Source organism: Colletotrichum paranaense (assembly GCF_030867605.1).
Source record: "Colletotrichum paranaense strain IMI 384185 chromosome Unknown Scaffold_14.1, whole genome shotgun sequence".
NCBI classification, from domain to species: domain Eukaryota; kingdom Fungi; phylum Ascomycota; class Sordariomycetes; order Glomerellales; family Glomerellaceae; genus Colletotrichum; species Colletotrichum paranaense.
In genome coordinates, this window is record NW_026848972.1 from 695,664 (window position 1) to 722,253 (window position 26,590).

Genomic DNA, 26,590 nt, shown 5'->3' on the forward strand with positions numbered 1-26,590 from the left:
AGGCTCATCATTAAACGGGAATTCCGAACGAGGCTTAAACTGGCACTGACTTGAGCATGTATCAACGGCCGGCCGTCCTTTTGCAGATGAGTCCGGGCAGCTAAAACAGCCCCGGATTTACTGGGCAGAAGGGTCACACAGACTGTGACCAGGGGAAGGGGTCTGGGTTAACGACATTTGAGGGTTCTTGTAGGCCCCATTTCCTCTTCAGGTGGAAGATCTGCCGGGGCGCCAGTGGCTCGTTTTGAAACTTGAGAGAGAGCCCTGGAGCAGTAGAAAGAAGCAAGAATGCTCGCCTGTGGCAGGATTGTACATGAGGCGCGCAGAGAGTTGATAGCATCTGTAGCCTGTACTTAGGTAATGAGTATCGGTGGTACGCCGGAAAGGGTCACCTGCAGAGTCGTAATTTGCGGAAGATAGACGCCTAAAATAGACGCGGGCATGGCGCATGCTGCAGAGGAGAGGAGTGAGTAAGTTGTGAAGAAAGATGATGAAGCAATGTCGCATGCGTACTGCGGTAGGTGAGTTAAGGGAAGAGATGGCAGAATGGGATGTTCCCTGTGGAAAAGCAGGGCATGGGAGTGTTGGCGGGATGAACAGACCGACTTTTCGATATCCCATCCTTGGTTGCCCTTTCCATGCATTCCCCCCCTCTGGCGCAGTTGCCGCTCCTTCTTTTTGCCACTATTTTGTTACAAAATACGGATAGGAAACTGGTGATCATTGGATCTTCCCTTTCTGCTTCGCTCCGAGGAAGGGGGCCTGGCTGGGTCTGTGGTGATCAGGGCTCCGTCCCCCGGACTCTCCATTCTAGTGCTTCTGGGCCTACCTTCCGAAGCCGAGGTGCTCGCCGATGGTTCTTGGTGTTTTCCCAGGTTGTTGGTGATGAAGACTGCACCTCAGAGACGAAGTGGAAGTGGTTGCCAGCTGGCGGTGATTCCCTTCCCAAGTGCTCCGTAACGCAACCGTCAACCTTGCGACCAATCAGAGCTCTGGCGCAGGTTGCCGCTGCCACTTCTTTTTTCGGACTCGCGGGAGTGGATCAAACCCAAGGCGCACGCCCCCTGACGACTCAGGGGGTGTTCAATCCCTGTTCGTTTCAGATTCTGCCAAGACGTCGAGGAAAATAGCTTCAAATTTCACACCAAGGGCCCGACGCTCCCAATCTCCCATGCAGCGCCAGATTGGAAAGCTGCAGGATGTGGGGGCGGCGACTCGCAACAGACTCGTTTCTGCCTCTCTCTCCCTCTTAAAACTCTCGACCGTGGGAACACTGTACACTTACACCCAAGAGAGGCAAGGCAGCACAGTATGAACGAGGCAAAAGCCAACCTGAATCATTTGCTGCAGTGCTCCTTCAGCGGGATGAGCAAGCCACAAAAAACAAGAACAAAAACCATAGGGAAAAGCTCTCATAGTATATGCCATGGCTAAAAGGGTTTGGAGGGAATGCAAGATCGCACACTACTACGCTGTTGTGTCCGTACCTAGTCTCGTGATCTTACTTTGTCGCAGACTCGCAGGTCGTTTCCCGCTAACAGTTTTTTTTTACCGAGTTTTATTTTCCTGATCTACGATCGCGAAATTGCGATGAGCTGGTTCAAGTCTGAGAATGTTTTAGGGATGAGCTGGCTGGGCGCCCGCGCCGTGTTACGTTGCCGCTTGCCGAATGTCTGCCGCAAACATGACCCTGCTGCGTTGCGAGCGTCCAACCCGTTGTCAAGAAACAAAAAAAAGACGGGGTTACCATCTGGAGTTCATGCGGTGATCCAACAAGGGGAAGGGGAAAAAACAGGAGGCTCTGCTTGTAGTTCAGGACCACGATGTTGTATCAGCATCCGAGCGTTCTTTATTTCTCCGTTTTCCATGTGACCAACGCGTCCAGGCTCTTCAACGTCAACGTCGTTTCTTTCAACTGCTTTGTTGTCGCGATGATGCAAATGATGACGCCGGTGTCCTCCCCCCCTCTTCTCCCCACCATCACCGCCGTTATAGTATGAGACGGGGGCGCATGGAGGAGGATGAGTGAGTCAATACATGGGACGAAGAGGGACGGTGGATATCCCATCTATCTTGCGAGAGATTGACGAACGGTGAGCGTGGGTAAATAGAGGAACACACATATACGAGCCGCCGGCTATAGTGTTCCTAATTCTGGCAAAAGGAAGAAGAAAAAGAGACAATATCGATCATTATAGCCGTCCCTCCGTCAGGTAGAGGTATCATCCATGGAGGAGCCACGATGGCTCTGCCCTGCCTCGGCATCTCCCATACGAGGACGCGCAGGGATCTGGCTGGCAAGACTGGAGGAGGGATGTCTCTGGTTGTCAAGAACGGGATTTTCGCCCTCACTTGAATGAAAAAGAGCAGTTCAAAGGGAAAAAGGTTTCCTGACAAGACAACCAGACCACCCCCCGTCTGCCCCTGAGTGCCCCCCTTCGGTTTCTCTTTCTCTCTGGTAGGCCTGCTGCCCTGGGAGACTCTGGAATGTTGCCTTTAGGTGTGGCTTGTCAATCTTGTCTCTGGTTCCTAGTATTGCCACGAGGCCAGAGTCGATCGAATTCCCTAGCCGCTTTCAACCTGTCAAGCGATAAACCTTGGGTGCCAGCTGGGAGATTGGCCCTTTTTCTTTCTTTCTTATAATCAGCCCACCGGAAAAGAGAGTATCTTTTCCATGTGACTCGTGATGTCGAGTCCTCTCTACTCGAGAAAGATGTAGCGAGCCGTTATCCTGTGAGAAGTGTGAATTGGGGTGACTGGCAACCTAATCCCTGGCAAGACGAGGGTCACAGAATGGAGACGAACGTCGAATTATCCCACGGGACTGGCTACGACGCGTCTCCCCCCTCTGCTCGGTCAGCCGCCGACAGATAAAAGCCTGCGCCTACAGAGTGGGTGGGCGGCTCTTTGTACGTGGAACGGAATATCCGTAGTATAGGTCAAACTGAGCCCCAAAGTCGGATACCTCCATTTTCGTTCGTCCAAAAGGTCCCTTGATTTAGGAGAGAGAATGGACTCTATGGAGAAGTTGCAAATTCTAGATCGGGTGTAGCTCTATAGTGGCTCTTACCGACTTAGGTAGGGGGCCCATCAACTTCCAGCGGATACTGAGCCCTCTGTACCTGTTTCCGACAAATGAAATAAAGGTCTCCATCCTGCCTTGCTTGCCTGGCCGCGCGCAACTGAATACCGCAATTGGGGGTCCGGCGGCGAGACCGAGGGACAAACTCGAGCTGATGAGTGCAAATAGAGAGAGATAATGGACTCGAGGGGGAGGAGGAGGAGGAGGAGGACACACTACAGGCGGCCGCAGCGTTTCGTTGCCGCCGAGGGAAGGAGCCACAAAGAAGGCTGTGTTCAGTTACGGCGTGTTCAGAAGGGCAAAGACAGCGAAAGGACAGCGTGTATCCCGAGCATGTTTGGCGGCTAAGGCCGGAGCCGCGGGCACCACAAAGGGCGGCGGCGGCTTTTCTTGCTCGAAAGATGGTGGTTCAAACTGAAACCGGTGGTTGGCTGGTGATGGCCGCATCTAGAAAAGGGCACGAACGGGCAAACGCAGGCTGTGGCAGTGGCATGTCGCGCAAGCCGTCGGTACTCCGTGGGTAGTAACCGCAGACGTACGAAGTATGGTTCAGAAACATCATGTTCTAGACTAGGGCAGTTCAAGTCGGTGGGCTTGGGTTTAATGATCGAAGACCCAGTTGTCGGTAAGGATATTGGCCTGGTTCAACAAATTGGCTATATGTCAATTGTCAAATGAGAAGCACGGCCCGGCGATGATGATGTTCTATAGTGGGCTTGGAATGATGGAATGATCTGCAATCGACATTTGCCAGACTGACTCTCAACGAACCCACGGAAACCCACGATCCCGGCCGAGAGTCGGTCGGCATTTGCCTACACAAATTTGAGTGGAGGGTATTTTGGGTTCTCGTGAGGAATGTGTTATGTGGACTGGAAATGCTGACTGTACAGAGTGCACGAATATCCGGAGAGCCACTTAGGCAAGGAACCCAAGAAGCACAGCACCACAGGGCACAAGCAGCACCAGAGTCTCGGTATTTCGTTGCAAGGGTGGAGGGGGAGCAAGGCAGGGAAAGACAAGCAAGAAAAAAAAAGCACAGGACGCCAGGAGGCTCTCGCCTTCAGAGATGAGCCAGCCCTCTGCGCCAAAAGTAGTAGCAGGCAATTACTGGGAACAGCCGGGAGACTGGTCACCCAGGGCGAGATCTGACAGCCCAGAGACGAGGCCGCCGCCGAGGGCAGGACAGGACGACGGCGGCTGTTCGGTTACAGAGTTCAGACTCTTTTCTTCGGTATTACAGCCTCAGCGAGGCAGAGAGCAGAAAGACGGAAACTTCCATTGGATAGGGCAAGACAAGACAAGGGGCTCGGGAGTTCGCGCTGGCACTCGGGGTTGCTAAGAGGAAACAATAGTGGTGATTGGGCGTTGCGCACCGCAACTTTGCGCCCAGTCCTGGCGGCGTTGAGCTATATTCCTTTTTGACATGCCTGTCATTTTCTTTCTAGTCTTTGGATTACTCCGTACGGTAATAACGACTCCCCGTATTACGGATACAGATGGCTTGAGAGCCCGTGTCTGCGTGTTGGTACTAGTGTGTATGATCGCTGTGACCGTTTGTGTGTAAGTGCGTGCGTGTGATGTGTAGACATGCCACTGCATGTCACTGAGAAGCCAGCTTGATAGGTTGATTCGGAGTTCTCAGGTCAGCAATTTCAAACTCATGGCGTTCTCTTCGTAGCGAAGTGGAACAACCAACGCAACCGGAGGAGGAGGAAGTGCAGAGAGGTATTTCGCTGAGCCTTGAGGCACAGAAACAAACACTACAAGTAGACTGACAGTGAGCCGGAAATAAGCACCCATCAATGGAAGACGGAATCCCGCCGCCACTGCGACGGCGCATTGCTATTACTGCGTGTATGGAGTGTGTAGATGTTCCCCTGGCAGATCTTTTTCCTGTCTGGAGATTAAGACGCGGCACCAACGCCGGCAGCAGCTTCATCAGGGACAAGAACTCCAAACAGTGGCGAGAAATGACGGAACACTTCATATGTGCAGCAGGTCAGCATCTTTAGTGTTGAATAGCTTTTGATCGACAACTCTACTTTCGTGACTACAACTCTGACTGAGGCAAGCAATTGCAACAGACATATATGTAGGCAAACGGATCTGGGATACACATTGGGCAGATCCATGAGACCATGAACCATGAACCCGAACCAGCAGTGGTGAAGAGGGCAAGAGGCAAAAAGATTGAAATGAACTGAATCCAACAGGCCAGGTACGTACCGAGGCTGCACGGCAGGAGTGACCAAATTGGAACTCCCCGGCGTGTCATTGGTCCAAAATTGGCGCCGACCTCCAGACGACGGGCGACTACGAAGTACAAGGCGCATGCACGCGACTGGGACTGCGGACCTTTTCTTTTCTTTCCTTCTTTCTCTATTCGTACTTGCTAAGTTGGTCCTGGAGGGCGGGCTATTAATAGACCCCGGTCATGTTTCGCAAAATACGCTCCAGTCACGACGAAGCCCCAGTGCCCCACTTCCTGGGGGTGACCCAGGCACACACAGGGACCCAGGGGATCACTCGCAACAAGCCCCAAGCCATGGACCCCACTTATTCCGTCCTGGGAAGTGGTGTGGTTGGGCGGCTCCACTTACGCTGGGCGGCCACTGGCCAATCCTCTCTTTCCCTCTCACACACACACAGTAGGTGCGCACCACACACACGCTCTCTCCTGCCGCTTTCTCAATCGCGGGGGGACCATAGAAACTCGCACGGGGAGAAGGAGGAATTGGTTGAATTGGTGAATTGCAAGACCAAGCTGACAGAGATCTGACTCTGAGAGAACGGAAAGAGGAGGACACAGGGCCTAGAAGCCGGGTTTGGACCAGTCATTGCCGTTCCTCTGCATCTTGCAGCGCAGCAGCCGGCGGCAGCGGAACACCGGAATCTTGCCTTTGCCCCTCCACCCTCTTTTGCCCATCGGCATCAGTCAGTCCAGACAGACGACTCCCAACCAGACAGACGTGCTGATGTTCGGTTGCCTGCTTGTTCTCTGCATATTGCAGGTGTCAGGTCAGAGTCACCACATTGTGTCCGTCTGTCCGTTCGTTGCTTCGTACCCACAACAGCGGAGTGCCGTGTTGACGATGACAGAGCGGGCAGTTCGATACAGACTACTACTCTGATAGCCCGTGGACAATATACTAGGCTTGGTCGCGCGATGGTGCCCACGGCTCTAAAACAACAGTAAATCAACCCAAGGACGGGCACCAGTCCAAGTCCTCGTCAATGGCGGCGGGCTAGTCCACGGCTCTCACGTAGTAACCTCCGGCTACAGCCTACGCCCTCGCATACTGGAGCTAAGGGGGTAGCGCTTGCGCAGACGAGGCCGTAGACGAGGCCGCACTAACAATTCCCGATCTGACCCCTCCGCCAGCCAGCACTACCTACTTTGTTTTGTCGAGATGGGTTCCAGTTTGTGCCTGTCTGTGTCCCGTGCCTTGCTCTCTCCTCCTCACCTTGCCTTTCCTTGCCTCGCTTTTGCAGCCTGCCTGGGCTGCCTTCACGTTCTAGGTATCCATACTCCGTACCCGTACGTGCGATGGGTTCTGGACAGCATTCTGTGACAAAAGGTGCTGGCCGATGACTAGACAGGGAATTCTGTCACTTGCATCGAGCTCTCTCCACTACCTTAGCACTGGGTACTCCGTACGGGTCCAGACTTGCCAGTTGCTGGTGGTTCTTGTCCTTTCACCATCGTACGTCTACGTTGTGTGTCGCCTACTATGCCAGATACATTGGCGAAAAGCGAATGCTTAGGGTATCAGTAGTCACTCTGGAGAGATCCAATGCTTGGTGTTCTATTCGTAGTAATTGCTACTTAATGTGATCCGTACTTTACCTTAACCTGAGGACATAAAAAGGCACAGGAAGGGCTCAGAGAAGGTACGTTCCTTGTCAATCCTTACCGGGCACCCAGACACTTTTGCCAGGTGAACCTCAGACAGAAGGCGACAGAGAGAGGGGGGACGAGGCATGGTAGGATAGGTACGTACCGAGGACCAGCCGCATAGGAAGTGGAAAGGCAGGTGCAATGTAAGGTTTCCATAGGTACCTCTTGCCGCAAACTTGCCCTCTGCGATACCTTGGTCTCTACTGCGTGGTACCTACTCCGTAGTATACCAGGGAAAGGAAGGACCCCTGTCCTGGTCGCCCTTCGCCCTCAGCCAGCAACTTGATCCTGGGCTGGGGGTACCCTCCCACCACCCGTTGGCCTTCCTTGAGACCTTGACTAGCATCTCCAGGCCAAACCCAGCCCGTCCATGTTCGACGAGGGCAACTGACTGGGCGACAGACGGCCTGCCTTTCACTCTCCAGTCGCTTGGTTGTCGCTTGCGTGCAGGCCTTCCTTCACCTTCAGGTTCTCACTTCTGCCCTCTCTGCTACGGCCCACACCCCCCCCAAAGAGCAAGAGCAAGAGCCCCAAGGGCCCCAGTTCCTCTTTCCTTCCCCTTCCAGTTGTTGGCCCATCCCCAACTCTACCTTGCCTTAGGTACTCCTCTCTCGAACCCTTCCCACATCCGCCATTCACCTCAACTTTCAACCACTTCACGTCTCTCTTCCACCATTTTCCCTTCTTCCCACCCCAATCCCAAATCACCACACACACCCCCTCTTCTCTTATTCACTACCTCCCCTTATTCTCAATTCTACGGATACTCTGCCGCCTTTCAAACCAAGCAAATCCAATCCAGCTTCAGTATCCTTCTTCCTTCAACCACCTTACCTTACACTCACCTTACGCATACCCGCCTGGCGATTTCCATGCATCCGTATTGACCGGACCGTGCCACATCTCTTTCCCACCAACAGCATGTGCTAACCCCGAGCCGCCGTTTTCGTCGTGACCACTAGCCATTGTTTTCTCTCTTCTCCATTTCTCTTCCATCACCAACCAAACTTACTACTCTTCTTCCCCTTCGTCTTCCTCTATCCTCCTTCCTACCTCACGAACCACCACCACGACGACCATCCTACTACTCTTGCCCACTATCCACCAGGGCCCCCGCCGCATACGAACCCTCGACTGACCTATTCCTGTCGCGAGACTGGTCACCTGCCCTGCGCACCCTGCGGCACCGCCCCGAGTACGAGGAGGAGTTAGAGAACAGAGAGACACTTCGGTCCTGCCGAGAGACTTGGACCACCACAACCACCCCGCCGACGACGAGGACACAAAACCATTCACGGGATTCAGCAGCGCTGTCCTCCGATCTACAATCAATCGCCCGCCCGCTCGCCTGCCAACCGGCCTTTTCTTTTCATTCTACAAACATCAACCGCGACTCCCGCTCCTTCCACGCCAAACGCCGCAACCATTTCTTTAATCATTACGCCAACATTGCCCCTCGCGGCCTACACAGTCTCGTCACCCGAGACTGCCGCCAACACGTTTCCCTCGCGCAAGAGAAGAGAAAGAGAGAAGGGATTCGGGCAGCCCATTCAAAAGGTACACAGAACCATGCCGTCAGCAGCGGCAAGAAGGATCTACGAAGATCAAATCCCCTCTTTCATGTCAGTCTTCGATCTTGACGCAGAGACAATCGCCGCTCAAGAGACCGTCACCCTCGTCGACCCCAAATTGATCGATATGGAGGCCACCGGAAAGCCCTTGGCCAGCCCGGTCCAGTCCTTGCGACCGACCATGGACCACTCTCACAAGCACCACGATAGCACCTCTACTCAGGCGTCCGAGTCTGCCGAGTCTTCGCCCACAACGACGCTCTCAACAAGTGACTGCTCCCCGCTGTCGGACCCGTCCCCTTCATCATCCCCCGATTCTCCCGTCAACTTGATACCCCTAAACTCTTTCCCGGCCACGTCCTTTGGCGGCCTTGGTCCATTGTCTTCAATGAACACCATGTCCGCAGCAGAAACCACTAGCTTCGGCCGTCCAATGACGTCTCCTTCGCCGCGTCGTCCTAAGAACATGAAGGGCCTGTCAATTCAGCCGCCTTTCATTGGCAATAGTGCCTCAACACTGGTTTCCGAGCCCGCATCGCCCTCTTTCATCAAGCCGACCATTCCAGCAATGAAGCGCAAGCCTAGTCAGCTCAGCCTCAAGACACAAACGTCAGATCTGGTCATGCGAAATACCCTAGAGGTCCCCGGCACCCCTGGTATGGCACCCATTTTGCAGAGACGAGCCCTCAAGCACTCGACCTCGTCACCTCACATGCTGCCCTCGCTGAAGTCTGCGACTTTTGGCCCTCCGGGTGGAATGACTTTTCCCAAGGTTTTGGAAAGAAACGAGTCGGGTCTTTCGGAGTTTTTGAGGCCGACAAAGACTGGTATGGGCCAGTCGTTCGACACGACAATCGTTGAGGAGGATTCGCCCATTAGGACTCAGCTCGCGAGCCGCGCCGCCCTCGACTTCGAACCTTACCACGAGAACGAGAACAATGAGGACCAGAAGACGCCGGGTTATCCGGATGGCCCCATTGCAATTTACGAAGACAATGTCTATCTGTACTTGGAGCCGACCGCCGACGAAGCCTCCAAATTTGACACCGTCATCAATGTCGCGCGGGAAGTTAATAACCCCTTCAACTTCTTGTCCAAGTCAGACGAGGTCATGTCAGACTCTCCAGCCGTCCTCAGCCCCATTCCCGACACGGCTGTGTCAAACGCTAGCTTTTCTACCGCCTTCGAGTTCCCAACCAACGACAAACCGGAAACACCGACAACGCCCAAGGCCATGTCATTCTCTATTAAGCGCCCAGAGTACATCCACATGCCCTGGGACCACAATACGGATATTGCGCAGGATCTGATGCACCTCTGCGAGACCATTGAGACACGGACGAAGGAGGGTAAGAAGGTGCTCGTCCACTGCCAGCAAGGCGCAAGTCGATCCGCCAGTCTCATTATTGCTTACGGCTTGTACCGCAACCCTGAGCTCAGCGTCAACGACGCTTACTACGCCGCCCAGGAGAAGAGCAAGTGGATCAGCCCCAACATGAAGCTCATGTACTGCTTGCAGGATTTCCAGAAGCAGATGTCGAAGAAGAAGACCTCGCCTGGATCAGCCTTCCGCCCTCGCACTGGACGAAGCCCTACGAAGCACCGCCTGACACTCTCTGCAGATGCGGCTATTGACATTGCACCCAAAGAGCCTTTGACCGCTCCTCTGCCTGGAGAGAAGGAAGGAAGCTCTGGAACTTCGAGCCCGAAGAAGGGCAGCCCTACCCGTGCCAGAGGCCTTTCAACACCCGGCAGTCAGCCAATCTCACCTGGTCCGTCTTCAGCGCCATCAAGCTTCTCCTGGTCAGAAAAGGAGAACGACAATTCTGCCAAGTTTGGGAACTTTGACGTTGATCGCTTGATGCCTTTCAAGCCTACGCCGCCAGTTTCGGGCCTTGCACCACCATCGTCATCATCGTTCTTTGCCAAGCCGCCGCCGTCGCCTGGCCCGCCCCCTTCTCCCGGATTTGGAGCTCACCGATTCGGTCCTGCCGCTGGCTTTGGATTTTCTAGTCTGAACCTTGGCCCATCACTGGAACGCGAAGAGGAGGCTACGGCTCCCAAAGATAGACACTTCATGGTTGGCGCAGTTCCTGACGACGCGGCTCTCCTGTCACCCCGGGCCGAGACGATGACGAAGAACCCGCTGCACGATTCCCATCACGGATTTCCAGGCATGCAATTTGTCGAGGTTCCGCCAACTCCAAGCGAAGGTCTGTTCTCGCCTAGAGAAACAATGTTCCCCAGGGATCCTTTCTACCCCTTCGGACGACCCACCCAGGTTGCCGACCCGCGCAGTCCGCCTACAAAAGGTGAAACGCCAATTGTGAGGTCTATTGATGAGCTGCTATGACCACAGCCAGGACGGAACACACCGCCACTAGTCACTAGCACCAAACGCACCGGGACCGAACTACCTCGGCGGTACTCGGCCGAACTTTGACTATTGTTGCTATTTTTTGCGACATGGAACTAGTCAAATACGCGTGCATTGCAACAATGCAGCGACCATCGTTGCAATCGTTACGAGGTTGACGGACACCGAGGCCTTGGACGGTTTCCGAAACAAGTGCACGGCAAACACTCGAATACCTTGATCTGCATCAATCGATCAAAAGGCAGTTGCATTAGTCGTATCGTCAATCGCAAAGGACCGAAAAGGAGGACAACAGTGGAACTTGCCGACCATTGTGTGGACGTGCCTACTTCCCAATTCATACAAACACCAGCCTAGCTCAATGGTGCATCCACCTGGAGTTGGCATCTCTTTTGTCGTTTTCAAGCCTTTTTTTCAGAGCGCAGCGAGTGGCGAGACAACGGCTTTCGTCACGTAACCACTTTGCGGAAAAAGTACCCTACAACCATAAACCAAAATGTGTAATTTAGAATTGCGTTTTCACAACGCAAATATTGAAACGGGAGAGATGGGAGGCACGTCTCTCATCGTTTGGACATGGACAGTCAAGGACTACCGGGGATCGGCCATCTTTCTTGCAATCGTTTATTGGCGTGCCCACTTTGGACGACGGAGTTGGAAGGGATTTTGGTACAGGCTTATATCTCATGAGGCACTTTCCCGACGGGGGCCGGCTCGCTTGGAAAGAGAGTACGGCCGTGAGGAACACTCACAAAGACACCATGCTATTTTCTTGTGTTTGAGGCTTGGGTTTTCTTTTTTCTTTTCCTTTCAATGCGGTCCATCTACGGATGAGTCTACCGCAACGCATATGGAGTCCAAAGGGAAGCAGGAGAGGATGAGACGAGGATACCACAACTGCATGCATGGATGGGGTGGAGGGGGAGTGAGGTAGATGAATTGTAAAAAAACGAAGAGCCATACAAAGTATGCATTACCAAGTGTTTCTGATTGTTTCTGTGTGAATGTGATGATGCTATGCATAAGTGATTCACCAGCAAAACAAGGTGTGTGCTCACAAGTCCATGTCCTGCTGGTCTCTTCGTGGTACCGATGTAGGATAATTGTCAAAGACAAGGTTAAGCGGTGTTGGCAATACGTCTGACTTCCAATCTCATCTTGCTATACAAAGCGTTGGGTTTGCCTGACGTTCAACACTCCTTACAAAAGTCCCCAATAGCCTACACATTGTCGAACTTCTATACTCCCTCCAGCAGTCTCGGTGGAGTGTGTGTAAGTAAGACATTTTCTCGTCTTGGGGGGGCTTTTTGTACATGAAGGATTTCCATATAGGCCCAGAGGAGTGAGTAAAAAGATTTGTAGTCCAACACGCATGACATGGCACACACTCTGACCCCAGTCTAATACCTGCTGGTTCTGATGATTACCTACTTACTTACACTATGAGCAGAGTGAGATGAGAATGTGGGGGTATTTTACAGCGAAAAAAAATGAATGTCGGATTGTTTGGCTTGCCTCTTCCCGAACCCCTTTTCTTTTTGTTGCACAGGACCTCGATAGTGAAGCTACATGTTTTTACTCTTGCCTGTGAGTCTGGATGTTGATGCTGCTGGCTCCTAGGGTTCGTCACGGGCGGGGTTGGCATCCAGGGGATTTGAGCAGAGTAGTTTTTTTTTTCGCTGAGAAGTCCTCACCTGTCTAGCCGGGCTCTGCGCGTTCATGGCGTGCCAGAGGGGCATATTTCAGGGTTCACGTTGAGCAAGGCCTTTATCATCACCTTTTGAAGCACACACACACACACACACACACACACACACACACATACATGTGTACATTCATACACTCCTTCTGCTGTAAATAAATGAAACAGACAGTATCTTGGTCTGCGAGGCTGGGGAGATAGGGCCGAGAGAGGTTAAGAAGCAGACGCGAGGCGATTCGATCAATGATTATCATGCTTGGTATCGAAAGAGGAAGAAGACATCTTTTATCAGAGAAAAAAGTCTCAGATCTTTGGTGTATACTCTGTATGTGTCTGTATCCTTATATAATTCTATACTAGGAAAAAAAAAAAACGCCAACCAAACGCCGGCCCCCGACTTTGAGGCTTTCCCTTTTTTTGAAGTCTTTTGTACGATGTGTGTTGTTATTTACAGGCTTTAGAGGGATGGGTAGTTCTGTTATTCTTATTTGGGCCCCCGCCTCGAGAAAGGAACAAGTGTGGCCTTTGTGTTGTGTACCACGGGGCCAACAGGGTTTTGGGATATCTCGAAGAGGATGAGAAAGTGGTTCGATCAAGAAAGGGGGTTCAGATAGAAAAAAGGTTAACGTGAAGGAAGAAGAAGTTGCCGCCTTGCAATCGAGATCCCTCTTAAAGCAAGGGTGCCGAATACAAAGCTAAACAACCTTGAAAGAACATTCCTTTCCCCCCTTGTGTTTACTGCGTCTTCCCAGCAGCCGCCGCGCGCTTCGCAGCCTCCTTGGCCCTCTTCTCCTTGGTCGCAATCTGCGCCTCGGCGCCAATGGCGCCAAAGACGAGGGAGACGCCGGCCCACTGCATGCTCGTGAGGCTGTGGCCGAAGGCGAAGACGGAGAGGGCCATGGTGACCATCTTGCGGGTGACTGTGACGGTGACGAGGAGGACCGAGGAGAAGGTGGAGAGGGTGTAGACTACAAAAGGCCCGCAGCGTTAGTAGGGCTGTTGTTTCTCAGGTATCGGGAGGAAAATAGACCAATACATACAGATAAAGACTTGACCGACGGCGCCGCACGCCGCGAAGCCGAGGACATCCCACCACACGGCGGGGTACCGCGCCATGAAACCCAGCGCCGCCGTCAGCTCGCCCGCGCTGCCGGCGACGTCCATGCCGAGATACTCGCCGAGACCGGTGTGGACGAGCCAGGGGCTGAGCACGAGGTAGCCCAGCGTGACGGCCGTGCTCATGAGGTTGTTGGCGCACATCATCTGCGGGCCGGTGTATCCCTTGAAGGTGCTAAAGATGTAGTCCTGGGTGCTGTTGGTGAGGCCGTCAAACAGCAGGTTGATGCTGAGAAGCAGCATGCCCCAGGGCATGTTGGCGTCCGGGTTGACGACGGACTTCTTCTTCTTGCTGCCCGAGTGCAAGGTAAAGACGGCGACGCCCGCCGTAACGCCCGCGACGACCAGGTACTTGTACAGCGGGTAGCGCTTGCCAAAGAGCGTCGTGTGGAGGAGCATGACGGGCACTAGCTTGCAGGACTTTGCGAGCAAAAAGGTGATGTAGTCAATGTGCGCCAAGGAGGCGTAGCCAAAGGGCGAGGCGAGGGAGGAGGTGACGGCGACGAGAGCGAGGGGCATGACGATGCCGCGCGAGGGGAAGACGGGCGGGAGGGAGGCGGCGTTGCGGGAGGAGAACCACAGGTAGAGAAGGCCCGTCGTCGCGGCGAAGAGAGACTGGATCGTGTTGAGGAAGACGGGGTACTTGAAGACTTCGGGTTTGGACGTTGGGCCGTAGGGCGTCGTCGTGAGCTTCTCTTGGAGGTAGGCCCATGTCAGACTGCGCGAGGTCTTTTGTCAGCAATGCGCCGAGCGAAGAGGTATTCGGAGAGGGCATGGGATTAGGGGAGTCAAGAGAATCACAGGACGTACAATGAGGCGTAGATACCGCCTACAGCAATCAGGATTTGGAGGGCGCCGGCCTCCTTTGCCTCAACAACCGCCGACGCAGGTGTGGCGACAACCTTGCCGTTGGCCTCCTTCGTCGTCACAGAAGTCGCGGCGCCATTGCTGTTGCTGGGCGTCCGCTTGAGGGTGTCCGCTTTGCTAAAGTATTCGGACGATGTCTGTCGACGGATAGGGGTGGCCTGCTTCGAGCGCGCCATTGCGTCGCTGTGTTTCTTTCTCCTGGGAATCGATTGCTGTGTCGTGTTGCAAAAAGCTGGTGTCGAAAGACGGGAAAAGAAAGCTCGAGTATGGGTGCGCGACTCAATACCCGTTGAGCGTGGACGGTGGGCGCGCGCAGCTAAGGGGCCGGAGAAACGAAACGCTGCAAGGGAGCGACAACGACTGGCTGCGAAGCTTCTAAAAATGCAAGCTTGGAAGGAAAAAGATGTTTGTTGAAGAGAACGAAAGTGCTACAATACCTCGAGCTTGAGCAGCAGCAAGATAGACACCCGAGATGGAGATGTGGACACGGAGACAAGCGAATGCAGAAAGTAAACGTCAAAGGAGCAGCTGGGCAAATGACAGGTTGGCTTCATCCCAAAATAAAAATAAGGTGGACAGCTTACCCGTTGCATCGTACCCCCCAGGTCCCCCCCGAACCACACAACCCACGCACACCACGCTGCACCCATTCCGCCCAAGCCTCTTCAGGGTCCCTCCCCTCCACTGCTTGCTTGCCGCCGCCCTAACCTTATCAGGAATCAGCCCAGCCCGGTGTCTCCTCTCCGGATCGGCATTGCAAACATTTGTCCCCAAGACCCCGCTTGACATTGGCCAATCACATCATGATCGCAAATTTATCCTGGAAGCAATTCGACACCTTCCAACCATCCTTCTCAGCCTATGCTTACTTGTAGAGCGAATGTCTTTGGAAAATGACCAGCTACGTTTGTGAGTACCCCATATGATAGAGACAAGAACGCCATGGATTCGGTCGCTTCGCCTTTGCCATTTCCAGTGATTGGACATCATAGGAGTGAACGCCATCATCTCCAGTAGACCATCCTTCCGACTACGTTCACGACAGGTTTCCAAGACACATCAATGACAACGAGACAAGAATTTTATGAGCGGCCTTGCTCAAACGTGTTAATTCGCCTAGCTATGGGTCGGATGTACTATCTAGAATCCCTCTGGCATCGGAAGTCAATACCAAGAGAGTAAAGAGTTCCATAGCCCAAAAAGCGGCTGGAAAACACAGGCCACTGAGGATATCTTCGGTCCAGTGAGAAATCGTGGCGGGTTGGGGATGGGTAAACAGGGTCGGGTGTAGAGTTGCTGGCCGATTTTCATTACTAATGTTTTTGAAGCAAGCAACTCTGCTTCAAAGAGGTATCCGCATGAGGTAATCATAAGTCGTGCCGTATGTTCGGTTTGGAAAGGCTGAATACAATCCCTGTCCGTAGACCTGGGGACCTCTGATGCCTGCCCAAACGTAGACCGGAGGACCATCCTCCCAAAAAGCAACTCGAAGCGTTCATGAAGACGGAAAGTGAAAGTTGACGTGGTCCCATCCCGGCGACCATACTTGTGCGCGTGTCTGGGGATCCTTGGCCCAGATATTCGAAAGTCGAAGAAAAACAAAGCAATTGAGAAAAGCGTTTTGTCGCGTCCCAGAGATGATGTGCTGAAGTAAGACACTCCTCATCTCAGATATTGAGCCTTGCGGCCATTGTCTGCAAGTACCGGCCCCTGAGGCCGGATGACGAACTGAAAAGGGACGATTCTGAAAACGCTTTTTTTACTCGGGAGAGTTGGCCGTCTGGCGGCGCATCTTCTCCGCCTCAAGGTTCTCGTAGAGCAGGAAAAGGGCAGACTCGTTAGCCTTGGCGGTACCCATGATGGTGAACATGCGTTCGCCACTCTCGTCGTGGGGAGCCTGGACAGATTAGTTATCTTGAGCATGGAGTTTTGTGGTAAATAGGTGTCATACCTTTGCGATAGAGATGCGGGCACCAGAGGTTTTGCGGATCTCGGAGATCTTGCTTCCAGCGCGGCCAATGATGCAACCGACCATGTCAGCAGGAATGCTAATGTTCTGAGTCTGGAGCTCCTCGCCATTCTCGTCGTGGGTGGGTGGGCCTCGGGAAGCAGCATCAGAATCGGAACGACGGCCGTAAGGACGACCACCACTGCCGCCGTTGTTGGTAGTAGTGCTGAAGTCGGCACCGTTTCCAGTCCGCATGACGCGGGGGGCAGAGTACTCTGAGGCGCGACCGCCACCGGAAGAGTAGCTGTTTGAAGTGCCGCTGACGGTGGAGGTTGTGCCCGGTTGAGTGCGAACGACCGGGTTGTAGAGGACGGTACCAGTGCCTCTCTGCCAATCGTCGACGAGACACTTGCAGATTTCCCAAATCGCACCCTTGATGCCCTCGGGTGTGCCTTGGACCTCAACGATGCGCTCAGTGGACTGGGGTAGCATCTCCTTCTGGGCAACCATGCGAACGCCCGACACATCCTGGATGTGCTTAATCTTGAGACCTTGGCGACCGATGATGGTACCCATCTGGTTGTGGGAAATCAAGAGCTTGATGGCTGAGATTGCTATGTCAGCGATTTCTTCCTTGCGCACTGCATGAGGTAGACTTACGATGGGTGCCAGTGTTGGAGACAACACCTCCCATGCCCATGGCGGGAGCGCCCTCGAGGAGAGCGCGCGCGACAATCGCATAGGCCTCAGAAATGGCCTGGCAGCCACCGGTGATGGTGAGAACACGATCGTGAACGCCCTGGACGACCTTGCTGACACCGGCCTTGACGCCAGTCTCGTCGCGAAGCTCGGCGACATTCTTGCCAGCCTTTCCAATAATGACACCGGCCTCCTTGGAGGAAACGATGGCTCTCAAAGTGAGCTGAGAGCCGGCGTACTCCTCGTCGGTGCGGGGTGCGGGCTCTCCGTCAGGGCCAAGACGGGTCTCGCCATCATCAAGCTTCAACTGGTCGAGGGAGCCGACGAGGTCGTTGCCGTTGGCAGCAATGTTATCCTGAGTAGCGGACATTTTGAGCGATTCGAAAAGTGCTTGGGGCAATTGATTCGAAAAGGATTCTAAAAGAAAGGCGCAATTAGTACAATAATCCAACAAATAACCCAAAAATGGGTGAAAAAGGAAGTGGTGTAGTGGGAGGAAAGAGTGAAAGGCAAGGGAGAGTAAGAGTTCAGATTTTGTAGAAGTTGTGGTTTTCCAATAGTCCAGGGTAGGCACGTCGACTTCCCCACCCGAGGACGCGTAAAGGTGAACAGGAGAATCGACACTACCTCCAAACCGTGGCCGTGGCACGTAACTTTGGTAGTCGGGATTTTTTATACCATATAGAGCGTGACGATTTTCAGGGTCAGCTATGCCTAACCCTGACCCGTCCTGATATGGTGGACGGATTGACGCCAGGAGCTCTTGCACGTTCAAAGTGGGGGTAATGATGGCGCGGGGTGGTAGTTTTGTGTGCTGCAACTTACTGTAGTATTTTCCTGAACTTTTGATCAGGAAGGTACTGGCTGCAAGTTAATGCGCTGACGTGGAAGCGTGAAACTTGTAGAAATTCAGCTGTCAAGCAATAAAGCAGGACGTTAGTGAATTGAAGCCGTAAAGCGGAAGCTTCGGTCTGTAGAGATTGGTAGGTTGGAGTGCGTTGGTGCAGCTCGTTTGCGGTGACGGATGTGTAGTTGCGTAGTGGGTGGCGGGGAGGATGAGGTGGTGGATTGAAGTGGGTGGTGGATCGGGAAAGTTGAGAAATGGAGGGGTAGAGGAGTAGATGGGAGAGAGGTAGAGGCGCTCGGGTGTGGGCGAGAGGTTGAGAGTGGGAGTGGAAGAGTTGAAGAGGCGGTCGTGAGAGGAATTGTTTTGGAAGAGTTGGTGAGGTGAAGAGGTGGAAGAGGTGAAGAGTTGGAGGCCGGGAGAGAGAAGTGAGGTCGGTCGTGGAGAAGTGAGGTGAAGGAAAAGAAGAGTGGGAGCGGAAAATGGGAGGAGAAAAAGTCGGTAGGTAAATGTGAGTGTGTGAGAGCGATGGGAGGGAAAGTGCGCCTCAGTATTTTTTTCAAACTCCTTCTTTTCTGGATGGGCTGGGAAAAGCAAAGGTAGAAGGTACTTACTATAACGTGAGTTGGAGCAGCAAGACAGGCGTACCCGGCCTGGCTATTGAAGGTGTCTGGTGGTGGTTGTGTAAGGTACCTAAGCTGTGGTCGGCTGTAATGGAAGTTGTGGTGCAAGAGGTACCTTGCGGATACTTGAGTGGAAGTCTGTGGTCCAGAATGGGTCGCGTAAGGGAAGGTATGGTACTTAGGTGTGCTGGGGAAAGAATCGGGGGAGCTCGTCGCTGGAAGATGGAAGGGACTGATCTGTGAGGGGCTTGAGTGGGCAGGAAGACCGGGTAGGTACGACAGTGAATAGAGGAAAGCGCATCCAGACCTCAACACTGGCTACCCATGGCCCCACCCTGCAACAATTGATCACGTGTACCTCATCGGTGGAAGTTGGCCGTAGCAATACATGTCGCAACGCTAGGGCCATCGTCGCAGCAAGTATCCTGCCCCTCCTGCACATGCTTCCCGAGTGGTATCTTGCCTGTACATCTTGAGGCATGGGAGGTGAGGTAGGTAAGGTAGGTACTTCACCTTGGACGGGACCCCTCCACGCCACATGGAGCTTACCTAGCACTTGGGCTCCTTCCTTTCGAGGGGCACTCACTCATGGAACCTTCAAGTTTTCGTCCGGGCGGGCTTCAAGAAGCTGGAAACACCCACCTCCTCCACCTCCTTGCCATTTCCCGTCTTCCCTGGTACTCACGGATGCGACTTTGGATGTGCGGCAAGATCAGGTGTGAGGTAACGACGGAAGATGGAGCAGACGAGACACCCAGCGACCAGCTGTCTCGCATCCAAGCTCTGTCCCCTCCAAAACCCCTCGACTGCCTCAATCTTTCGCCTAGGTATCGGCCACTATCACAGGCACGCCATATTCACAAGGACTGCGATGCCTCCCTCAGCACACGAGCCTCGATAGACCCATTGATTTATCTCTTCCTCTGTCTCTCGCACCACTTACACCTCCTCAATGGTGGGGTGCAAACTTTGGCTCGGGGCCCTCGTTCAGGCGGCCTCTCGAAGTACATGTCAGTAGTACTCTTACATAGTATTGTAGCTCTCCCTCGGACTGATCCCCGCCAGGGCACACGACAGGGAAGAAGCATTCCCGACCGTCTCGAATCGTCTTCCATTCCAGGGTTGAATCTTTCAAAGTAATGCGCATTGCTAGCCTACCTGGGATCTGCTGCCAGTGGTGCCTGACCCAGCCGCATCGGACCTTTCGCTGGCGAGCTTTCAGATCGAACAAGTGTCCAATCCAACTTGGCATATGTTGCCCAACTTGCGACACGCGACATGCGACCAAACGGCTCTTGTGGCCATCATCCGTCTCGCTCGGATCGCAATCGCAGTCTGCACCTCAGTGACAGATAAGTTCCTCAGAGCTGTCGCAGGCTCGAGTCGCTGCGCATCAGGCGTCCCAAGCTCCAGGAGCTGACCAATTCCCCAAAAACCTCCTCGGCTCCTCCAGCATGGTACGGCAACGCCCCGATCAATAAGGGAACTTTGCTGCTCCACCCGTCACCACGCTGCGGCGCTGCAGCGTGCGTCAACGGTGATCCAGCGCGGGCACAAGTGACTTTGATTGCTTGGCTCCCCGCCATCTTTCCCTTATTTACACGTCGAGCGAGCGGCCGGCTAGTGCGGCCGACACTTTAGCGAAACGGCACCGACAGATCCAGCCTCCCACTCGTCCCGGTCTCAAAACGCCGTCCATCTGTCAAAATCGCATGTCAGGAATCCCATTGGAGTTTGCGCCTGCGCCGCATTGACTCAGCTCATACAACAGTACATGGCACCCAGCGCCCGTATATCTGTCAAGTTTCTCGACTTTCCTGCGACAGAAACAGAGCTCTTTATCTGGTGTAACTCGAAGCCACACACTTTACTACGCGGACTGCACGGGAGAAGCAATCACGCCCTGCTATTCGTTCAATGCCAGCCTCCCCGCTAGCCGGTCACCATACGATGCCGTTGCCGACATTTGACTAGTGTCCGGCCATCCGTCGCTGCTGAGACCCTAGCTCTCAGAGCCGCGATGCCAATGGACAGTCTCTGAAGACTTTGCACCTCCAGCACTCCGGATTGGCCGACCGAGGCAGCTCAACAGCGGGGTAGATCAAACCGTCAACAAATCCAAGAGCAGCCCTCCCGTGCCATTCACTAAACATGACTGCATTGTACCTCTTCCTTGCTCCTTGATAAGCTACAGCTCAACCCGAGCTACCTTGCCTAGGTAAAGGCAGTAGGTATGCACAGCTGGAGCCGCTATAGAATTTTCGGTTAGGATCCCATCCCGCAGCTCCTCACCTAGCCCTCCTCTGAGGAATGGTCCACTGCCGCAGAGATAACTCAAGCCGATTTTGCACATTTTCAGTTCGAGTTGCCACTGTACCTGAAGGCCTCGCCAGTCAAGCTTCACCTGTAGAATTGTTGAGTTGTCAATCTAGATGCCCTTGATATTTGGAAAAAGACCTTAGCCGGCCAATCCATGTAAATGAAGCACTCGAGGTATCATGTATGTGCAGTGCAATTATATACAAGATGCGAGGTAAATCGCATCATCCGCCCACTACGATAACCACTCCCCTCTCTGTCTCCCTTTACCTCTGACGCAGCTGCTTCTCGTGCTCGACCCAAAAGTTCTTGCAGGCCCTGTGACCCCAATGCTCAACCCACCACTCCCCAAAGCTGTCCTCGACCTCATGGTCCACCTTGCTCACCCGCTCGTCGCGCTTCAGCCCGCAGATGACGCACGGCTTGGGCGCAGTGGGCACCACCTTGGCCGTCGAGACGGGAATCGTCTCGTTGAGCTCGGGCACGCGGAGCTGGTCCCGCGGATTCTTGGCGCCGGCGGTGGAGTTGGCCGCCGCGACGGCGGACCGGAGCCTGCCGACGTGCTCCCTCCACACGCCTACCACGTCCGCCGCCTCGCGGTCCTCGCGCGCCGATTGCGCTTTGTCCACGCCCGCGAGCTTCATGCCCTTTGCGCCGGCCGCGGAGATGGCCATGCCCTGGGACAAGAACTTGTCGCGGTGCCAGCGGAGCTTGCGGCCCGCGATGACGCGAGCGGCGACGGTGGCGAGGAGAAGGTAGCCGCGGAGGAAGATCACCGTGCTCGGGTCTTCGAGGATGCGTTTCCGGATGGGTGCCGCTAGCTGGGACGTGGGTTTGAAGAGTGACGAGTTTGCGAGGTCGAGTAACTGCGGGAAGATGGAGAGGATGACGGAGGGAGGAGGAATGTTGATGGGCGGCGGGGCGTCGTCAGGGATTTCTGAGGCTGTTGCCGGTGATGCTTCTTTCGTGGTTTTAGGGGCTGCTTTCTTGGCGGTGCTAGTGGTGCTGGATTTAGGAGCTGGAGCTGGAGTGGACGACTTGACGCCGTCGACCGCGTCCCAATCCCAGCTCTCCGGGGGCCTGGAAGAATCAATCGCAGAAGGCTCGTCGTCGGGGAAATCCTCAAAGTCTGGCCACTCGTCCTCCTCCTGCGTCTTTTGAAGATTGGTGGTAGCAGAAGGCTTCTTAGCGGCGGAAGGCTTCGTGGGTGAGGTCTGTCCGAAAGCTGGCCAGGCTGTGACGGGCGTAGGCGACTCGGGCTTCTCGTCCTTCTTTTCCTCCTTCTTGAAGTCGCCATAAGTGGGTGTGGTAAGACCGAGCCCTGGAAAGGGGTTACGTTCCTGGAAGGAGGGCGACTTGGGAGCCTGGGGGTACGGCGATGTGGGCGCGTTGAGATTCAAAGAAGAGAGCTGAGGTCTCTTTTGTGGAGGCTGCGAGACTGGAGTGAAGTCATCGTCGAGAGAGAGGAGGTCCATGGAAGGTGGTTGTTGCTTCGCGGGCTGCGGTGGTGGCTGTTGTTGGGTCGGCGGCCTTCGGTCCAGGGTCGGGCTCATGTCCGCGCCTGGGAAGGGAGTCTGAACAGTCTCAAAGTCTCCAAATTCATCATCGTCATCGTTATCGTTGTCTCCTTGAAGCTCGAAATCTTCAACATCAAAGAGAATGTTAGGATCCGACTGTTTAGCTGGCTTCGGACTCGGCTTCTTCTGAGTTCCGTACATTTGACTGGAGAATCCAGGGCTCGGCTGCGGCTTGGCCGAGGACGTCTGAGATGAGAACCCTGGGCTAACTGCCGGTTTGGTGTTCGCAGTCTGCCACGATAATCCGGGACTAGGTTGTCGGTTTGTCTGCTGCCATGAGGGTCCTGAACTGGCCCCGGGTTGCTGGTTCGGCGACGGGAGGCCAGGACTGGGTATGGGCGACAGGCCTGAGCCATAGGGCATGTCGACGACATTGACGAGGTTGTTGGTCATGAGATCAAACGTCGAGGCGCGCGCGATACGGTTCCTGGGCGGCGGTGATGACCTCGCCTTGTTCGTCTGCGGGGGCAGCACGAAAGAGCGCTGAGTGGGTGTAGGTTCCGCAACCTCAAAGTCACCCCATCCGTCATCGTCCTCGACGTTCTGCAGATTCTGCTTCGGCTCATGGTTTGAGGTCGACGAGGAGGTGAAGCCCGATGAAAAAGCGCCGAAATCACCCCATCCACCGCTGCTGCTACTGCCACCGCCGGCAGCACCACTTGGTTGCTGCGGCTCAAAACTCGGCCATGGCACGGTTTGCTGAGCCGGAGCGGGTGCCGCCGCGGGCTTGCTGCCGACACTGTTGCTGTTGCTAGTAAAGGAGGCAAAGTCAAAGAGGTCCGTCGACGATGCCGTTACTTGCTGCGGGCGTTGCGGTTGTAACTGGCCTTGTTGGCCCCCCGGTTGGTTTTGTTGTGACGGAGGGCTCTGATAAAAGCTGTCGAGGTCCAAGAGATCGGCACTCATTGCGTCGGCTTGGTCACCTCTGGATACACATGCTTTCCGACCCAAGTTGATTATGGGATCGTGTCCTTACAGGACTTGAGATCCGAGGATGATAAGGGGAAAAGGATATGTGGATGTTGAGCGGGTGACGATGAAGGAGACAAAGGAGGTTTATCCGTATGCGTAGATTGGGACGGGATAGGTGACCTCTTAGGACCAGGTTAATCAAATAGGGGATCGCCCGCTCGGCAAGAGGCACCGGTCAATGGGGCTGAGAGGCCAAGGGAGGTTCCACGGGGCCGGGATCGACTGGGCGGATGATTTGAGCTGAACTTCTAAAGTGCGGATTTTGGGGGGAACATCAGAAGGCGACAGGGCCTAAACGGCTCGGGCACTTCCTTGCAGAGCGCCACAGCCACAGCTACCACTACCAGATCCTTGGCCAAGACTTGACCAAGACATGCACGGCGAGTCCGTTCTTTGGGCCAGCCAGCCCTACAGCACGGAATGCTCTTGTTACAGAGTATGGAGAATACCTTACTTCTTCTCTCGTATAAACTTATAAGCCACGAGTCCGCAAGTGACTTACTTTAGTTGGAATCGATCTCTATTCCGCAGACTTCGTTGTTGGCTGTAATGCACACAATGTGCCAACTCTTGTTATGATGGTTCTGCACTAAGAAAAACGAGTGTTTTTATGTATGTGCTAGTCAATTCTAACCTGGTCTTTAACTGATAATTGGCAGTTGATTCGAATAATAAAAAGATTGACGCGAAAGCTTAAGATCAGCAGGCGACACTGTTTTGACGGTCCCCTGGCATTTGGGTGGCGCTGTCAAAGGTCGGCACGGAGCTTAGACCACACCGATTACGTGGGGGGTCTGGCGCAGAAAACTCCAACTGAGCTCCTAAAATTTCGAGACCAGGGGTTGAGAGTGTCTGTCGGTCCTTCATCATCAAGCTTCAGGCCCAGTGTCGACTCCTTTGCGATCGCCCACAATGTCGTCGCGAATGCTGGCATCGCTGTGCCCCAAGTGTCATTTGACATTGCGACCGCAGTCTTTCCCGCGCTTAGCGACTTCGCCATGGTATACACAAAGCGCCGGCTTCCGCTCAGCCACCAAGGGGAAGCCATCACGAATGGTCCTTTCAGACGATGTTGCACGACCCCGAAACCGAGATGCCAGACCGCCACGACGACAAGTTGAAGGACCTTTTGGTGGTATGAACCAGACCTTTGCGAGAGTACCCGAGAAGCGCACGATACGTCCACCCAACGCGAGGGACTCGAGGGATGGGAGAGGCTCTTCAAACAGGTACAACAGAGGCGATTCCCAGACCTCTTCCGATCCGCGAAAGGCTTTGAAAATGCAACGGTCTCTGGCGGGGGTCTCATACGGAAAGAGAAATGTTTTGAAAGACAAAATGCAAGAATACGAATCTTTCGACCAATTCAACCTCTTACCCATAATGAAGGACGGCATCAAGGATGACCTTCTGCGAGGAATGGTGGAAATCAAGCCAACGCCCATCCAGAGGCTTGCTATTCCAGCCATGCTGGGCCAGGCTAGCGCCTTCAAAGTCCGGGGCGAGAAGAGGCAAGACTTTCTACTTGCTGCCGAGACTGGTTCTGGCAAGACGTTGGCGTACATGCTGCCGGCCGTCAACGCTATGAAGATCGCTGAGGAAGCCAACCCTGAGATCCAGTCCTTCATGAAGCGCTTCCAGGAGGAGAAGGAAAGAGAACAGAAGGCCAACAAGGGCCCCAAGTCCAAGAAAATGTCTGCATTCGACGAGCCTCACCCGACCATGGCTAGACCTCGCATCATCGTTCTGGTCCCTTCTGCAGAGCTCGTGGAACAGGTTGGAAAGGTGGCCAAAACCCTGTCGCACGCCGTTAAGTTCAAGGCAGAGGTTCTCTCCGCCAACCTCAAGGCCCTGACGATCCAGCGCAATCTGTACTCGCCGCGTGGTGTCGACATGGTTGTCACGACGCCTCACCTGCTAGCCTCGATTGCCGAATCCGATCCCAACGTCCTCTCTCAAGTCACCCATCTGATTGTCGACGAGGCGGACTCGCTCTTTGACCGAAGCTTTGCCCCCGTTACCACGACCATCATTGATAGGGCGATGCCGTCCTTGAAGCAGTTCATACTCTGCTCAGCAACAATACCCAAACGACTGGACAATTACCTCGCCAACAACTTCCCCAACATGACGAGAATCACAACGCCGAACCTTCATGCTATCCCAAGAAGAGTTCAACTCGGTGTCATTGATGTTGTCAAGGACCCTTACCGCAACAACAAGAACCTGGCCTGCGCCGATGCCATCTACACTATTGGTCGAGAAGCCTCCAAGCACGAGGGCCCGATCCAAGGTGAAATCGACGTCCGCCGAATTATGGTGTTTGTCAACGAACGTGAGAGAACAACGGAGGTTGCTGAATACCTTCAATCTAAGGGCATCGACGCTATTGCGTTGAACCGGGACGCAGCCGAGAGCCGCCAGTCCGAAATGCTGAAAGCCTTCACTTCTTCAGAACCCTTGCGCGCAGTGTCATCACCAGAGGCCCCCGTACCAGGCAAACGATCGCTGCCCAACACCAAGGTCATTGTTGCCACCGACTTGGCCTCTAGAGGTATTGACACATTGGCTGTCCGCCACGTTATTCTTTACGACGTCCCGCACACTACCATCGACTTTATCCATCGCCTGGGAAGAGCGGGTCGCATGGGACGACGTGGAAGAGGCATTGTGCTTGTTGGCAAGGATGACAAGAAGGACGTCGTTGCCGAGGTTAAGGAAAGCATGTTCATGGGTCAGGCACTTATCTAGTGACCACTCATGGCACGGATAAACAAAAACAATGTACAACAATCATGTAAAACACCTTGTATATCACTAAAAAAAAAACAGATAGAGTCGAGGCAAAGGGATGGGATGATGCACAGATACCTGGGATACATTCGGCTCAGGAGACATGATGGTGAAGAGCGAGGTCTCAGCTCCCTAATGAAACATTTTCTACCAACCAATAGACCAAGCCAATACTAGCAACACGTCCTTTCGATAAACT

At 54.1% G+C, this 26,590-nt stretch overlaps 6 protein-coding genes across 6 annotated transcripts; 2 read left to right on the top strand and 4 right to left on the bottom strand.

Moving 5' to 3' along the window:
* Window positions 1-207: 207 nt before the first annotated feature.
* On the bottom strand, window positions 208-621 carry CPAR01_14081 (uncharacterized protein; the record flags this gene model as incomplete). Its single annotated transcript, XM_060498333.1, has 1 exon — window positions 208-621. One exon carries the CDS (start codon window positions 619-621, stop codon window positions 208-210), a length of 414 nt encoding a protein of 137 aa, XP_060343067.1.
* Window positions 622-8,552: 7,931 nt separating this feature from the next.
* CPAR01_14082 (dual specificity phosphatase) lies at window positions 8,553-10,907 on the top strand (the record flags this gene model as incomplete). The annotated part of the gene is made up of 1 exon (XM_060498334.1): window positions 8,553-10,907. The coding sequence occupies one exon, from the start codon at window positions 8,553-8,555 to the stop codon at window positions 10,905-10,907; it is 2,355 nt and encodes a 784-aa protein (XP_060343068.1).
* A 2,461-nt stretch (window positions 10,908-13,368) lies between these two features.
* CPAR01_14083 (UAA transporter) lies at window positions 13,369-14,792 on the bottom strand (the record flags this gene model as incomplete). The annotated part of the gene is made up of 3 exons (XM_060498335.1): window positions 13,369-13,601; window positions 13,674-14,467; window positions 14,560-14,792. 3 exons carry the CDS (start codon window positions 14,790-14,792, stop codon window positions 13,369-13,371), a joined length of 1,260 nt encoding a protein of 419 aa, XP_060343069.1.
* Window positions 14,793-16,375: 1,583 nt separating this feature from the next.
* On the bottom strand, window positions 16,376-17,633 carry CPAR01_14084 (KH domain-containing protein; the record flags this gene model as incomplete). Its single annotated transcript, XM_060498336.1, has 3 exons — window positions 16,376-16,513; window positions 16,568-17,169; window positions 17,225-17,633. The coding sequence occupies 3 exons, from the start codon at window positions 17,631-17,633 to the stop codon at window positions 16,376-16,378; spliced, it is 1,149 nt and encodes a 382-aa protein (XP_060343070.1).
* Window positions 17,634-21,315: 3,682 nt separating this feature from the next.
* Window positions 21,316-23,532, bottom strand: CPAR01_14085 (uncharacterized protein; the record flags this gene model as incomplete). Its single annotated transcript, XM_060498337.1, has 1 exon — window positions 21,316-23,532. The coding sequence occupies one exon, from the start codon at window positions 23,530-23,532 to the stop codon at window positions 21,316-21,318; it is 2,217 nt and encodes a 738-aa protein (XP_060343071.1).
* Window positions 23,533-24,510: 978 nt separating this feature from the next.
* Window positions 24,511-26,349, top strand: CPAR01_14086 (DEAD/DEAH box helicase; the record flags this gene model as incomplete). The annotated part of the gene is made up of 1 exon (XM_060498338.1): window positions 24,511-26,349. The coding sequence occupies one exon, from the start codon at window positions 24,511-24,513 to the stop codon at window positions 26,347-26,349; it is 1,839 nt and encodes a 612-aa protein (XP_060343072.1).
* Between the last annotated feature and the right edge of the window lie 241 nt (window positions 26,350-26,590).